The 17122-nt window shown below is 46.0% G+C and overlaps 1 protein-coding gene across 1 annotated transcript; it reads left to right on the top strand.

Moving 5' to 3' along the window:
- Window positions 1-2705: 2705 nt before the first annotated feature.
- CNPPD1 (cyclin Pas1/PHO80 domain containing 1) lies at window positions 2706-12795 on the top strand. Its single transcript, XM_081920866.1, has 8 exons — window positions 2706-2909; window positions 5454-5556; window positions 6999-7080; window positions 7964-8084; window positions 8936-9064; window positions 9772-9833; window positions 10318-10435; window positions 11280-12795. The coding sequence occupies exons 1-8, from the start codon at window positions 2841-2843 to the stop codon at window positions 11883-11885; spliced, it is 1290 nt and encodes a 429-aa protein (XP_081776992.1). The 5' UTR covers window positions 2706-2840; the 3' UTR covers window positions 11886-12795.
- Window positions 12796-17122: the final 4327 nt, after the last annotated feature.

The raw sequence follows: 17122 nt of genomic DNA, 5'->3' as shown, positions 1-17122 counted from the left end.
AGTGGGATGTTTTCATGCGACACGCATGCGCAAACCGCTCAGTCCCTCCTATTCAAGAATAGAGATAGGAAAAGTTGAGAGCAGCTACTATTCGGCTTCCTGCAGAAATAGAAATCCCAGGGTTTCTTTTGAGGCTGTTTCAACCTTCCGCTTCCAGGGCGAAAAGGAAAAGGCCGTCTATTGGAAAACCATGGAGAAATTATAGCTACGAGTGGGCTGCGGAGTATGCCCGCCGCTCCCTTCTAAAAAGAAAATAAAAACCAACAAAGAAGGGACGGGTCGTATTCTTTTTTAACTCAGGTTATTTCGTTTGGGAAAAAATGTCTGTGTGTGTGTTTAAAGAAGGGTTTAAAACGTTTTAAGAATTGCTCTGCCAATAGTAACACAATCCATTGTCCTTATATTGCAGGTGGGGACTATGGCAGTGACAGTGGCTTCTGACAGCTTGCAGCGTAGAGGTGGAGCTAAGACGAAACATTTCTCACTAAAAATAAAATACATGCCTCACAATACTGCAGCATTCCAGAACCTATATTAGCACAACATATTAATTAGGGCAACAAAAATGTGACAAAATGGCATGCAAGCTTTTGAGTTCTCCAGAAGTCTTCATCAGGCAAAATGGTAAACAGCAAGGTGGATGGGAGAAAATGTAGACTGGTAGCAAAGCCACAAGGTATCTTGCAAAAGGCTTAAGATGGAATGATGCACTCATGGCTTTACCTAACTCCCCCCTCCTTTCCCCTGCTTTGTTTACCATCTAGTCTGATGAGCAATTTCTGGAGAACTAAAAAGCTTAGGTGTTAAATTACTCATTTTTATTTTCTTTTTTTAATAACTTTTTACTGCGTTTTATAAACAAGAATGTATACCAAGTTTTCTCATGTCATTTGTATATCACAAAAATAGCATAATAAATGTAGAGTAATATCTACAACATATGGTTCATTATTAGCAGTGAATGTGTAAGTTCTTGGTTCATGAATTGGTTTAAACAAAGGGGAAACAGGATAGAACAGAGTTAACAGGCAACATTCAACATCACAAACCAAATGGCTAATCAGGAGACCTCGTGGTTGTGCTTAGATTTAAGTATGAGTAATAGTCATTTTTAATTACTCCTTTATGTGAATGAGCACAAAGAAGGCTGGTGACTTGAAGTACATCTAATAAAGTGAAAGACTGTTTTGTGAACACAGCCTAACAGAGCAGTTGAAGAAATGAGAAACAGACCCTTTTGGAAAAATAAAATCCGAATTCCTCTACTGCTGGTGTGATCGTTACGGGTGTAATATTCTCATTGCCAGGTTGCCTGCCAGGCTGTGGTTACTTGTATTATAGAGGCATTGTATAAACTTCAGTTCTTTACTGAGGCTGTTCATGCTTCTGTTTTGAATTTTTGTAGGGACTAGAAATAAGAAATTGGTAATAGTAACCAACTTCAACCTTGTGCTTTGGGAAGTGGAACCAAGAGCAAATCCTGGGATCCCTCTCTCACCACTTCTGTTTGTGCAGTGTGCTATTAACTGCCTTCAGAAAATTAATATACACATGTGGCTCTGGTCATATCGGAGTTTATGGCATTTCAGACACCCAATGGCTTGGTGGTAGTAGATATTAGTTCACCTATACAAGGCCAGAATCATTTTTAGCATAATATGTTGTTGTCTGATGGATGTGAAGAGAAAGTGAGACATCTCTATATCTATTGCAATGCCTCTGTACAAAATATCATTTACTTCCACTGAAAGGAAGTACTTGGTAACCATGAGGAGATTCTGTTTTGGAGACAGAAGGATGGCGGAACACAAACGTGCCACAGTATGTTCTATGCACTGTCAGAATGATCACAATGGACAAAAGGGTTATCTTCCATTCCTCCCACCATTTCAATTTATGATTTGTAGCGCAAATAATCAAATTGGTACACATGGGGTCCAATTTAACAAGATTTATATCCTGCTTTTTCAAAAAAAACCTCTACGCAGATTACATAAAACAATATAAAATATATATTAAAGTACTGATAAAAGCAAACTTTAAAAGCAAACAGACATAACATTTAGCACAATACAGATAAAAACAGCAGTTTTGACATAAATGTTCAAAATAAAGTTACATGTCTGGGTAGGCTTGCTTGCCTAAAAAACAAGAAATACTCTCTTATTACAGGTGTAGGAAAAAATAACATCGTGATGTGCCAGGATCCATCCTCTTGACACGCTCGCTCAAAGGACTAATTCGTATAGATGTGTTCATCCCTTGATTACCAATGTGACTGACGCAAAGCTTTGAAACGGAGTCAGTTCACTTATTCGCGGGCAGTATATCAACGATGAGAAATCGAGTGTCGCATGTATACCTATGTACAACCAGTACTTCTATTTTCCGTCAAACTTCCATCCCTCCAGTTCTGTTTGAGGGGTTGCTGGGTTGCAGCAGGCGGATCCCAACCCTGCAAAGAAAAAAGCCAAGTCCCGCTTCCTTTGCCGCCAGAGACGCCCATCTCGGCTGCTTGCGACCTGAGTTGGCAGGACCGGACGGAGGGCTGATGAAGGCGCCACACGCGCGGTGACTCATCCTAAAGGCAACCCTTTCGCCCTCCCTCGCGCTCGGCTTATTAGAAGTGGAGGCCGCAGAAAAGCCCGCCTCCTTCCCTCCCTCCCTCTCTTCTCTCCCGCCCCAGGAAGAGGAAGGCTGCACCGAGTCCTTTCTTCTTCCTTTTGCGGTGCTATCTGCGGAGGAGGCGTCTTGCTCCCACCCGGGCACCTGCCTACCTACCAACGGGGGCAGCAGCAAGGAGGCAGCCTCGCTTGACGCCCCTTTTCACGCGCGGCAGGATGGATCTGAACGGGCTCCTGTTGGACGAGGAGGGCGCTTTCTCTCTGAGCGGCTTCCAGGAGTTCACGGTGAGCTGCTGTCACCAGACTGAACCGCACTCCCTTCCCCCGCACACGCCGGCCTTCGCCTGCTGATTGGGACCCCCCTCCCCTCCCGCCAGCGAGGGGTCTGTCATTCTCCTTTAGCGGGTGCGAAGGACTTCTGTATTTTGCTCTTTGGGTGGCCACGCCCACCGGGTGCCATTCTGTGACAATTCCTTCCCTCCGTTGCCTTGAGCTTCAAGGCACCATAATTGGGCTTTGCTGCACCTCTGTAAGCGCGGGCTGTCATCCCAGTTTACTCCCAGGCTCGGTGGGAACTTGGGATTTATTACTTCAGTGTAGATATGGCATATGCGTAGGCAATCTTAAGGGGTCCGTCTTTTGCTGGCTTTCAGCACATTGTTTACCTCCAAATGTTGTTGGGACTGCAACTCCCATCAGCTTCAGCCTGTATGCTAATATTCAGAAATTGTGGTAGTTGTAGTCCCCTCAGCTGGAGGGCCACAGATTCCCCATCCCTTGTTACTTAGTGGTTCAATCTATGGCTGTTTGTTAATGACAGGAGTATGGGAACTATTAGCGTCTGTCCAGACTGATCACTAGAAGGGTGTACGTTGGTATGCCAAAGGGGCCATACTGATATAGTGAATGACAACATGCTAATTCTTTATTTGCTCAACTTTATCTAATCTTTCTTCAAAGTATGCTTGGGCGGGCTTCCCTGGCAGTATTAGATGCAGACGCTTAAGTTGGTTAAAAGGGTGAAGGAAAATCCATTCTGTTTGTTACTGTACTTCAAAACTTATTAAGGTTTTTGCAGCACTCAAGTGCTGTAAAAGGGACTTCAGGGCCTGTGGTTTCCTCCCTCTATTTACTCTGGGGTTGCAGGTTTGGGGATGCATGAGAAATCAAGGGGTAATAAAGGTGTGTTTGGAAATCCTGAAAACAGAACCAGGAAAGAGAAAGAAGAATGTCATTAAGGAGGGCTATAAAGAAAAGGCATGAGACAACAGCACAAAAAAGAACTGGTCAAGAATGTTAGAAATAGTACTTTTGTGTGTGGCTGCATAGGGTTTGGTGTTTTCAGTCAATACGTGGGCCTGTTGATTGGTTGCTGACATAAAATATAAAGGAAAGCAAGTTGATAGGTTTTATCACCGAACTTGCATTTGGCTGGGGAACACTGATAAAAGGGGAGAAGGAAAGGAAAAGAGCAGGCACTCATTCAGTCATGCAACCATAATGGGATTCTCTGTTTCCCCTACTGTGCTCTGCTTCCACATAACCAGTGCTTTATTCCTGGGGGGGGGGGGACTTTTTCCATTTATTGTATTTATTTTCCCCGATTTGAACTATAAAACTGTGGTTTTCTTGAGTCAAAAAGAGAGTACCCCTAAACATTTCTTTAATAAAAAAAGCACTGCACATAACAATTGGTATTGGTTGATGCAAATCTTCCACAATAACTGGTAAGAACAAAAATTCCCAGAGCTGAGAGATGCAATTCAAGCACAGACCTGGGAGCATAGAAGTCTGGAGGGAGCAGCCTGTTACAGGAATAAAAGAGGATGTGTGGTAGTCCAGAAAAACCTTTGCTGTCTTCTTCCTCCTTGTTGTTTTCTCCCATGTACACGATCTATGGCCTCAGAGTCAGGGGATACTTCTCTCCAGACCATCCAAGCTTGTATTGTCCACCCTGAGGTGTGTTTCCAGCCTGCTTTTTAATAATAATTTTAAAAAATCCCTTTCCACATTAAGTAGGCCTGTAATTCTTCTGAGCATGTGGACCATGCCACTTTAGTGTGGCCCTTTTAACAAAGGTACTGCTGGTGCTTCCCCCGTAAGTCCCAACCATATTGCTGAATTTCTGACTCTATAAAGTGAGTGTTCTTTTTGACATAAAGATGTAAATGCCACTCGGTACTATACAGTTTGGCCACAACTTTAAGGAAGGATGTGAAAAGCATTCAAATAATTTCAGAAGTTCTTTTATTTAAAACAAAATATAAGGGAAGATTGAGGGGGCTAGGCAATTTTAACTGGGAAAACTGGGGTTTTCAGCTTCTTGCTATTTAAGCAGGATAGGGTGGTATGAAGGTTGGACTTTTAACTTTGGTAAGGGTTTTTTTCTTCTGTTTTTGGAATGAATTTGGCTAGCCTATAACATGAATAAATAAACAAATACTGTATTGAAGGATAACTGTTGAGCATAATTGTTGAGGGTAAAGTAATCTGGGGGTAAAAGTGCAGATTTGTAGGAATAGAAAGAGAGGGGGCACCTGGTGGAATAAATAGGATGGGGTTTTTGGAATCTCCTCTCCTGGAGATTTTAAACGAATTCTTACAGTATGCCTTTTTGCTTCAGCTCAGTGGTTAGCGTGTATGGCTAGGCTGCCCTGCCTAAAATGGAAGCTTGTTGGTAGATATTTATAATTACACTGTTTTCTCCTACAGATGCTAATTATACCCTTATACATTGAATTATGATACTGAGGTGTTGTGTGTCACTTGGGTTGGGGAGAAAGGTCGAGGTTCACAGCACCACACTCTCATTTGCCAGTTTTCTCTCAGTTTCTTCCCAGGCACCAGCAACTGAGTGATCGGGTACGCAAGCGGCTTTACTATGGCTGGGATAAAGAAAGTGCCCTTGATAACCTCTCAAGCCCAGTTGCCGGTGAGTTTGGCTTTGAAATGGGTCTTAAGGGGAGGGGCTAAGGGTTAAAAGCTCCCTTACTTTCTACTCCACACCACCACCTCCTTACCATCCTCGGTAAAAAACAACAACATTCAATTGAATTGGGTACAAGCTGGGGGAAATACTTAAGAATTTGACTGTATCTGTGCTTTCTGGCATTTTGATTGATTGTGGTAGAAGTTTTTCGGAGCTGAGATCTCTCTTCTCCCCTTGCTTCCCTCTTTTTCTCTTTCACATAATCTGGAACAGCACTGCTCACTTCCCCACCACCAAGTTTGGTTGCTATAATGTGTTCTTCTGCCATAATTCTGCCTGGCTCTAATATGGTTAATTACTTCATTTCCTGCTTTGTTCATTTGTCTGCATTGTTGTCCAATTAAACACTCCAGATCATTGAAGTGGTGGAATGTTGAGTCATGTGCCAGAGAACTGCTGTGTGAGAGAGAACAAATATGTGTGAATACTTCATAGCTAGGAACAAGCCCTTTATTTAAAGGTGTCCTGAAAGGCAGGGAGTGGTGGCCAGCATGGACAATGATCAGGGATACTGAAACTTGTAGTCCAGCAACAACTGAAGAGCAACAGGTTGCCATAGGCCTCTGGTTCCTAAACACCTCTATAATTGCTGTAGGCCTCTTGTACTTTTTAAAATATCCCATCCTCCATTTGATGAACGTTGACGTATACTCTGTTCTTCTAGTAAGATATCCAGAGTAGTATACAATGATTTCTTCCCATTTTAATCTCTAGTATGAGCTACCAGAGGTTTCCCCCCTGCCCTCAAGCTATCTTGCAACTGTGGCTGGTAATTTTATTATCTGTTTGTGTATGTATGGGTAGGATGGGAATAATGGATACTAACATACAGCATGAACTTCTGAGCGACTGACTCAGTAGATTCCTTGTGGTTGCTAAGAGACAAGTATTTCAGAGGCGGAAGTCTAAAGTTGGCCTTGAATTGCAGGAATGAATGTATATATGGTTGATCTTGTCAAGTTGCAACAAAAGACACATGGGCCATGAACAATGCTATCAGGGACAAATAACATCAAGGACAAATAAGACAACTGTATACTTATACAGTTCCAGATAGGTGTGTTCAGATCTGGGAGAAACCAGGGCAAGCTGTCTAGTCTTTCTATCCAGCTGTTATATTCTTGTTGACATAACCTTGTTTTAAAAAATGATTTTCCAAATGGATGTTGCATCTTTGGAGATGAAATTGAACCCCCCACCCGGTAGGACTCCAATCCCCCCCATGTTTTCCATTTGCAAGCGCCTTTCTTTGCCAGGTTGGCTACAGAGGGAAGCAGGTATTGTCTTCTGAAAAAGAGATGGTGCTAAACTATAGAGTATGACAATGACTTGGGGACAAGGGGTTCTGTGCACTGAGTTGAACCCTGCTGTTTTCTCCTTCCTAGATATTGCTGTTGAATTGCTCCAGAAGGCTGCTCCCAGCCCGATTCGCAGGCTCCAGAAAAAATATGTATCACATGTCTCCCGGTATGGCTCAGAAATGATTTTCTGTTTCTTTGTTGCCCATACAGAGTTGTTTCCTGTTCTGTGGACTGGGGTGTGTGTGTTTTTTAAACAATGTTTAAATTTGTGCAATTGCATCCCTGCTGATTTGAGGATCATTCTCATAAAAGGCAGCATATGCATTATTGAAATATAAAGTTATATAAACATAATAATAACTTTGTACAAAATCAGCTTTTCTATTAAAAAAACAGTTGGGAGGGGTGGAGGGAAGCCTTAAGTTAGGAAACGCCCTCCCTTTATGGGAACAGCAATAGGTGGGAAGAAGTTTGAGGCTGTTGCCTAGAGTGGCTGCGGAGGAGTTTTTGATGAAGTACTAATTTCTTCACGAAAGAAATTGAATGCTAATTGAGGACAATTAGAAAGCAGCCTGTGGCCTCTTCAGTGGGAGCTCATAGAAAAATGAGCTGGGGTGGATATAAGCCTAAGAGGTTTTCCCCTGGTTGCAGGGAGGATCTGTTTCCTTGCAAAGCCCTTGCAAAGCCCTTGCAAAGGCAAACATGAATTTTCTATGCCTGCAGCACCTTGATGGCACTTAGTTGATCCATTCTCATTAATACTTCCAAGCCTCCTTAGCTGTGTTCCATCTTCTGTGAATCTGTATGGAGTTTGACTGCAGATCAATATGTTGGGGTTGTGCAGTATCCAACTTGCAGTACATATGACATATGGATGTTTAAGGATGGTTTGTTTGTACAATTAGAGTGGCCCCAAGAACGGGCAAAGTCTTGATTTCTTTAAAGTGGGATTTTCAGTCTCCAAAGGTTTCTGGGGTATAGGTGATCTGCTTTACAGATGAACTTATGATGGAGTGCTTGAGCGGTTGTCTCTTAACCTTTCATCCTAGGGAGGCTTGCATCTCGCCCTGCTCCCTGATGTTGGCCCTGGTTTACATTGAGAGGCTTCGGCATCGCAATCCTGAATATCTACAGCAGATCTCCTCCTCTGACCTCTTCTTGATCTCTATGGTGGGTGCCTGGGTTGGTTTAGAGCAGGGAAAGCAATGGTTAAGTAGTAAGAGATTGTTTGGCCCAAAGATCTCTGCCACAAGGAGCATACGTTTTTAATGCTGGAAAAAGGGTTCCTATCTTTCCTGGCGATGCAGCTGCCATATCCATTTTGAACCTCCAGCACTTCAAAACATTTGCCTGTCTTCCGTTCCTTACAATACAACTACAGGAGCCTGTGGATCCCCATCTTGAAGGCGCTGTGATGTAGTTGCTAAGAATGCTGTTCATGAAATAGTATTTGAATTTTTTGCCATGGCCCTGAACTTATTGGGTGGCTTTTAAGCAAGCTGCTAATCCCTGAGGCGCTGGTTCCCATTTGATATTATCATGATCTGAATGGTTTATAAGGATCCATGAGGAAATTTACAAAGTGCTTTGAATAAGCTGGTCCTGTGTGAATGGAAACTGTTGTCTTCTCTTTCCCCTGGGCCATAAACTTCAATGTAACTTCCCTGATCCTCTGTAACTTGACTTCTGTCTTTTTCTTTTTGATTACAAGTCAGAGGTTTTCCTGCCATAGGCCCCCTCCCACCAAACCAGATATTTGCCTTTTTTGAATGGCTGGTACCTTGTCTGTCTAACCTGTTAAAAACTGAGGGTGTTGAACTCTTCACACTGGCTGTACAGACTATGGTCTGTACAGATCCCTCTCTCCTTATTACCTGGGAATCTTGGTAAGTTGAGGATGGGGTTTTCCTCCATCCTTAAATGGGGCAACTGATTCCAGTAGGAAAGCGGGGGTATCTGTCCCACCTCCATTGAAATTTCACCTTGTGCCACTCTCTTAGCGTCTCTCCTGTTGCTTTCAGATGGTTGCCAGCAAATACTTATATGACGAAGGAGAAGAGGAGGAGGTCTTCAATGATGAATGGGGTGCCGCAGGCAAAGTAGACGTACAGACCATGAACACACTGGAGATGAATTTCCTCAGTGCCATTGTAAGTCTGCTACATCTACCTTATCAGGAAGGGAGGGCTGCTGGGGAATTTTCAGCTGAAGTTCAGCAGAATGTAGACCAGTCACTGTGTTTAGAAGGGTGTGAGTGCATGTTGGTTATAATTTATATACTGCTTTTCTTCGCAGCCTACAGTATGGTTAACAACAATAAATTCATTAAACAATTAAATCATAAAACTCTTTAAAATGTCCAAAAAATATCTAAATTTACTAGTACAATCAATAAGAGAGAGCAGTGATGAAACAATCAGTACAGTACTATTTTAAAATGCAGTTACACCAGATCAAAACCATCCACTAAAACAATTTGTGTAGAAATGTGTTTTAACCTGGTGCCTGAATATTTCTGTCACTTGACCAGGGTGGGCATTGAGTATTGTCACTGTTGTAGAAATGTTGCCAAATTGGGGCAGGGGGGCTGAGTGAAAAAATATTCATAGGGGTGAACTTACCCCAACAACTTTTCTTGGGAAGCTTGGGAAGCTTCTTCTATTAGACGTGGATAGCGTGGTGATAATGGCTTCTCTGACCCTTCCCACTCCTAATCTTCTTGTAGAGGGATCTGCCCTCCCAATAGGGTAATTGTGTATTCCATGCATCATTCAAGTAAGATTTGTTACCTTGCAAGTGAGTGCATAGGAAGAGAATTCTAGCTCCCTGGTTTAATAATTCCTGTTACTTTCTATAGGATTGGAGCCTCTATACAGATCCCAAGGAGCTTTTTGAAATGCTCAGCTGGCTGGAGGGATGGTAAGTACGTTTGCTTTTTCAGGATGGCATTGTCCTTCTGCAGCTGGCATAGAAGGAGTCTTTCGGGTTCTCTGTTCTTTCTGGGTATATGCAGTTGCTGCTGTCCATTAGGAATAGGCTGAACATGGCCTCAGAGTCCCTTTCAACATGCCTCTCAAATACCTGGATTGGCTTCATTAATGTTAACAATGTTCCCCAGGGCAGGAATGGTCCCATAGTCCCTGATCACTGGCAGGGGCTCATGGTAGCTTGGAATTGAGCAGCTTCTGGAATGCAACACATTTAGCTACCCCTGCTGCAGGGCAGTGGGCTATTCAACATACCATCCTGCTTGCAGTCTTCTTTATGTGGCTTTGCAGCATAGGGAATAGCAGTAATGGGCATCTGTGTGAGTTCTTAAACGCTTCCTGTTCATGGTGCAGAATGCTGCCAGGATACAAGGTCTTGAGACATGAACTTTATTTCCTTATTTCCTTTCCTGCAGTGTGGCTGAGAGGCAGGGCATCTGGCGTGGCTGGTTCACTTACACTGACCTGTGTGTCTTAATGGAGCAAACACTGTGGCAGCAGGCACTGGGGCATTTCTACCAGCAGGTGGCAAAGGTAAGGCAGGGCAAGCTAGGACCAGCTCACTGAATGGGATGGGGGTTGGGGAACAGAGAGCAGCTGTCCTCTGTGGGTGCAGTGATGCTGGAAATGAATAGACTCTCGATGCCAAGGCATGGGGTTTGTGCATGTGTGTGAGAGAGAGAGGACAGACAGAGACTTACTAGATAGGACCGGATATGCCTCTGTGCAGTGTTTTACTGTTGGCTGATAATTAATAAATAACAAATTTACCCTTTCTATTCTAGGCTGCTTTTCAATATAGGCCCTTTAAGTAGCTCAGTTGAATAAAAAATCTGCCGGAGACATACAAAGCAGCTAAACCAACCATAGCATGGCTAAAAACAGCAGATATAAAAATCCCAAAGATAAGCAACAGAGCTAGCAGCATTTATTCATCCAGCCTAACACATCAGTGAATCAAAGTTTTTAACGTATTCATTGAATAGAAAAAGCAAACAGGTGTGCCAGTCCTCCCAGGGTTGAGATTCCACAACCCAGGGTGCCACTATTCTTTTATTTTAAAAAGGCTCAGCCAATTTGGTCTCACCCAATGATGGAATCTGGATGAAAACATTCTTCTGCTAACTTGTACCCTCCTATCCACACATGTGCTAGGTAAACCAAACCTCTGCCTTTGAAAAGGACAGTGTTCAGGGCAGTGTTCTTACCAGTTTATATCTGGTTGCTGTTGTGGGAAAGTGGGACACTGGGCTGGGTGGGCCTTTGAATGGCTCACATAGGAATCTCCTTGAGTTCATCTATACGTGATCTCAGGTGGATTGTTCCAGGTGGGGCAGAAGACATGCTGCATACTGACATTTGTCATCTCTTTTCACAGCTGGCTTGCATTCTAGGTGTGATGTACCTGACAGGTGTTGCTGCTGTCCTTGCTTCTACTGCAGTGGTTCATCACACTATACATGTGAAAAGGGCCAGTCCTACTGAGTTTGCCAGCACCAGGGATGCTCTAGCTGCATACCTGCCTCTCCCCTCTTCAGACCAGCATCTGGATCATGGCTTAGTGCTACCTAACAGCTCTCCGTGCACAGGAGCAGAGAACAGAACCATTCAAGGAGAGAAGCAGCAACAGCGGCAGCAGCAGCCAGGAAGCAATGGTGTAATGGCTACAGCACTCTACCTGTGGGGCAGCGTCCTTAATGTGTTACCTTATCCGCCACCAGCGCCCACCAGTCCCTTGCGTTGTCCACACTGCAGTCAATCCACCACCTGCGTGGCAGCCAACCTCACAGTTTGCACCCACCCTGCTCCACAGTTGGCCCCCTTTGGACTTTCTGCCCAGTGCACCAGCTGCTCATGCTGGGGTTGGCCTCTTCCTGTGTCCTCTAACTGCAAAGACTGGCCTGAACCTCTGGCATTGAAGCAGTGCCCCTCACAGGCTGCCTTGGAGCTTGGGACGATCAAGGCTTTCATGTTCCCTAGCTAGGGCTGCAGGGGAGGGGATGTAGTTTGGGCTTGGGGCTGGGGTGGGGGCACCTTGATGGGAAATGCTTTGGGTGTCTGGGTGTAGGGGACAAGGCAGGAAAGAGTGGGAAAGGAGGTACCTATCAGTCTGTGCCCCACTGGATGTCAACTTCCCTTTCTGACTGCAGGACTTCTCTGCCCTCCAAAATGGTCACTTTGCCTAGGGGCCACAATAAGTCTTCTGGAATGATGCATCCCATCTTAGCTGTGTAAGGCTGGGTAGGATGAAGGACTGAATCAGCGAGGCCTGGGCCTGTTGGAACCAGTCTTCTGCTACAGCTGAGCCATTTACCTGCCTGAAAGGCCTGACTATATTTTTGTCTGGCCATATTGAGTAAAACTTGGGGTAAATTCACACACCTTGGGAGAGCTAGTATAGGGCACCATGAATGGCCCTCTAGCTTGGCTCTTATTGTGTGGGAATTTGCCAGGGGCACTTGGAAGTAATCATCTGTGGTGACTCCCTATCATGGTGAAAAATACCAGCAATTCTACGCATTCAGGCCATCAAGTGATTGCCACACAATTAACATTACTTTGGCCTGTGCCTGCCTACCTTGCTTTCCTTTATGAAGACAGTGTGCTTTCTAAGAGCCATGCAGGACTAGCCTGGAGTTTTCTTAGCCATAAGTCTGAGAAGAAAAGGGCACCGATTTGCAGGGGGAGGCTCATGGTCCATCAGGTCAAGTCAGTGTTTTGGGATCTCTGCTTGTGAGTGCTTGACTGCCCCCTCCATTTCTTGGGCTGGGAGGGGGTGGAGGGATGGCGACCACTTCTTATGCCCTGTTCCTACCAGCACATTTTTGCTGTAGTTTTTTCACTATTTCTTGTAGATGGGATCTCTTCTAATAAATATAGCTGTTGATGTGCAACTGTCTTGCCTTTTCTTTTTTTACTAAACCCCAAGCCAAGTGCTGCCAGTTCCCTACTAGCTTCCCTTTCTTTGGAAACAGAAAAACCTGTAGAAGTTTTACGGTGTATGAAATGTTTGGGGAAAGGGGTGAAGTGCTCTTGCGGTTGAGCCAGGATTGCAAAGAGGAGCTGGGTGGGTAGCCGTGACCTAATCCCTCAGCCTGACCCACTTCACGATTGTTCTGAGAATAAAATGGTAGAGGTGCATGGGGAGAACCTTGTATGTCACTCTGAGCTCTTTGAAAAAAACCCCAAGATTAAAATGTAATAATAATACAAAGAGAACTGAAGCCTTATTGGAGTGGGAGTGTTGGAGCCACTTCAAACATTACAGTGTTAGGTGTATGCCTAAGATGCTTCCATTGTCCATCTAAAAAATGTAAAGTGTGAGCAAGAAATGCATATGCTAGGTATTATGTAGGTACACTCGGGCAGGGGTCTCCGTAGCTTGTGTGTGTACACAAACACACACACAGTAGCAATCCTGGCATTTGTAGCTGTGCCAAAGATGTTGTTCTTGTTCCAAACATTGCAAATTGTGGACAAAACGGAGTGTTTCCGGAGGTGGCAGAGAGATATTTCCAAATTTGTCTGGCAGGGCAAAAAGCCCAGAATCAAGTTTAAGATATTAACAGATGCAAAGGAAAGAGGGGGCTTTGCCCTGCCAGACTTAAGGTTGTACTATGAAGCCGCAGCTTTCTGCTGGCTAAAAGATTGGCTACTTTTATATGTTTTAAGCTGTTTTTATCTTTTGATTTGTTGTGCCACCATAAGCTGTGGTTTTTATCTATGTATTTTATTTTTGTTTTGGTTTATTTTGGGTTGGGGTGGGGTGATTGTGGAGTGGGGTGGGGATTGGTTTGTTTCAGTGTATTATTATTATTATTATTATTTGCTTTTATATTCTGTAAATAGAGGCGAATATGAGGCTTGGGATTCCTACTGTGGAGGGGCGAAGGAGGTATGGCGGTGGGGGCAGATGTCATAGGCGAAGGGGATCGAGATACGGATATGCTCGTACCCCTTCCAATCTGCGCCCCATCCCGAGAGACGAGGGTAGGGTGAGCAAAGATTACTCACCTCCGTCACTGGTGTTGTGCAATGCCAGGTCTATAGGCAACAAAACCGCCACCCTGCGAGATTTCTTCATCTCGCAGGGGGCCGACCTGGCTTGTGTGACGGAGACCTGGGTGCGCGAAGGGGATACTGTTACTTTACGAGAGATGGCGCCCCCAGGTTTCTCCGTCCTCCACCAGTCGCGGACTGTGGGCCGGGGGGGGGAGGGGTGGCATTATTAATCCGGGAAGATTGTTCTTTCAGGGCTCTACCATCGCCATCGATCCCCGGCATTGAATGTGTTGGCCTAGTGTGGGGCTCCGAGGTGAGCTTGGCTGTCTGGCTGGTGTACCGGCCACCTAGCGCACCAGCAGCCACCCTGTCAGGCCTGCTGGAGGCGGTGGCCGGCTGGGCCTTGGAGTTCCCTAACCTATTGGTATTGGGGGACTTCAACATCCATGCTGATGCCACTCCCTCCTCACAGGCTCTGGACCTGGTGTCTTCCATGGCGACACTAGGGCTCTCCCAGTTTGTTTCGGGCCCCACACATCAAGCAGGCCACACGCTGGATTTGATCTTTGGCGCTGGTATAGATGTGATCATGTTTCCTTCGATGAAGGTGCCATGGTCTGATCACTATGCTCTGAAAGCCAGGATTGACGTTCCACCCCCACCCTGCTTAGGTGGCGAGCCGATTTGGGCTCGCCCGCAGAGGCTGATGGACCCTGATAGATTCCGTCAAGCCTTGCGGGACCTTTCTCCCCCTGGCGACTCATTGACTGAGCTTGTTGAGGGCTGGAATACCCATCTCCTGGCAGCCATCAATGAGATCGCACCTAAGCGCCCTCTGCGACCCCGCAGAAACCGGGCTCCCTGGTTTACCGAGGAGCTCCGGAAAATGAAGCGGGACCTCAGACGGCTAGAGCGAGTATGGCGGCGTGCCCGTGACGGAGCTTCAAGAACATCTTATAGGGTTTTTATGAAAACCTACGAGATGGCTGTGAAGGCCACTAAGAAGTCCTACTTCTCGGCCTCCATTGCATCCGCTAGCTCTCGCCCGGCGCAATTATTTAGTATAATTCGGTCTTTAACGTCCCTCGAAGGACAGCCAAATTTAAATAACAATTTGACACACAGCTGTGAGGCATTTGCGAGCTTTTTTGCGGAGAAGGTCTTGTTGCTCCGCCATGACCTCCCTGCCAATTTGGATACAATAAAGGAACTGGAGGCCCCTCGACTGTCCTCGGGTCCAGTATTGGACCACTTCGACCGGATATCCCCAGCCGATGTGGACAGACTCCTCCGAGCTGGAAAGCCCACCACCTGTCCTCTTGACCCGTGCCCGTCTTGGCTGATTAGAGCGTGTCCAGACGAGGTGCGGGTCCTCCTGGGGGATATCATCAATTTGTCCCTTGGCACGGGGACATTCCCAGGGGAACTGAAGGAGGCAGTGGTGCGCCCGCTCTTAAAGAAAACATCATTAGATCCTTTAGATCTATCCAATTACCGCCCGGTTTCGAATCTTCCGTTCCTGGGTAAGGTGATTGAGAGAGCGGTTGCTGAACAGCTTGGTGGGTTTCTGGATGAAACATCGGCTCTGGATCCATTCCAGTCCGGCTTCCGCGCTGGTCATGGGACCGAGACAGCTCTGGTTGCCCTAACAGATGATCTTCGTAGACAGCTGGATCGAGGCGGGTCGGGGCTGCTGATTCTTCTAGATTTGTCAGCAGCTTTTGACATGGTCGATCACGAACTTCTGGACCACCGCCTTGCCGACGTGGGGATCCAGGGCACAGTCCTTCAATGGCTGCGCTCGTTTCTCTCTGGTCGGGGACAGAGGGTGGCGCTTGGGGGGGAATTGTCATCACGCCACTCCTTGGTGTGTGGAGTGCCTCAGGGTGCGATTCTCTCCCCGATGCTTTTTAACATCTTTATGCGCCCCCTCGCCCAGCTTGTCCGGAGTTTCGGGCTGGGCTGCCATCAGTATGCTGATGACACCCAACTCTATCTGTTGATGGATGGCCATCCTGACTCGGCCCCAGACACACTGATCAGATGCTTGGAAGCTGTGGCTGGATGGTTACGTGGGAGCCGGTTGAAGTTAAATCCTTCGAAGACAGAGGTCCTCTGGCTGGGACGGGATGATATGGGACTGAGGGGGCAGCTCCCATCTCTTGCGGGGGTGCAATTAGTGCCAGCACCGTCCGTTAAGAGTTTGGGTGTAATCTTCGATACCTCCCTCTCCATGGAGGCGCAGATTGCAGCTATTACAAAGGCGGCATTTTTTCATCTCCGCCAAGCTAAGCAGTTGGCTCCTTACCTCTCTCGCCCTGACCTAGCTACTGTGATCCACGCGACGGTCACCTCCAGACTGGATTATTGTAACTCGCTCTACGTGGGGCTGCCCTTGAGACTGACCCAAAAACTCCAGCGGGTGCAGAATGCCGCAGCGAGACTCCTTACGGGGTCTTCGCTGCGAGATCACATTCATCCGGTGCTATACCAGCTGCACTGGCTCCCGGTGGAGTACAGGATCAGGTTTAAGGTGCTGGTTTTAACCTTCAAAGCCCTATACGGCCTAGGACCCTCGTACCTACGGGACCGCCTCTCCTGGTATGCCCCACAGAGGAACCTGCGGTCTTCAAACAAAAACACCTTGAAGGTCCCAGGCCACAGAGAGGTTAGGCTGGCCTCAACTAGAGCCAGGGCCTTTTCGGCTGCGGCTCCAACCTGGTGGAATGCTCTGTCACAAGAGACAAGGGCCCTGCAGGACTTGACATCTTTCCGTAGGGCCTGCAAGACAGAGCTGTTCCGCCAGGCCTTTGGTTAGGGCGCAGCCTGACTCCCTCCTTTGGCAACCTTTACAAAACTTTATGGCTGCCATCAATCTTGATTTTAATTAATTTTTATAATGTTTTTATAATGTCGCACTATTTTGGTGTTGTTAGCCGCCCTGAGCCCGGCTTCGGCTGGGGAGGGCGGGATATAAATAAAATTTATTATTATTATTATTATTCTTGAAGACACTGATGTGTTAGATCTGGAAGGTTATAACAATGCTTTTGGTTGGCATGCATATTTGTGGTATGACAAAGTTAAGATCAATAAGGCCTTTAAGAACCATATTGTCAGAAAAGCAGTGTTTAATGTCTGGACAAAATACAAAGACTTACTGGAAAATAAAACTCCAAGGTGGCTCTCACCTTTGGAAGCTAAGGCCTGGAAAAGACC

The sequence above is a fragment of the Podarcis melisellensis genome (genome assembly GCF_964234715.1).
Source record: "Podarcis melisellensis genome assembly, chromosome: 1".
NCBI lineage: Eukaryota > Metazoa > Chordata > Lepidosauria > Squamata > Lacertidae > Podarcis > Podarcis melisellensis.
Note: the sequence above shows the minus strand (reverse complement) of the source record. Positions and strands in the feature narration are given on the sequence as shown.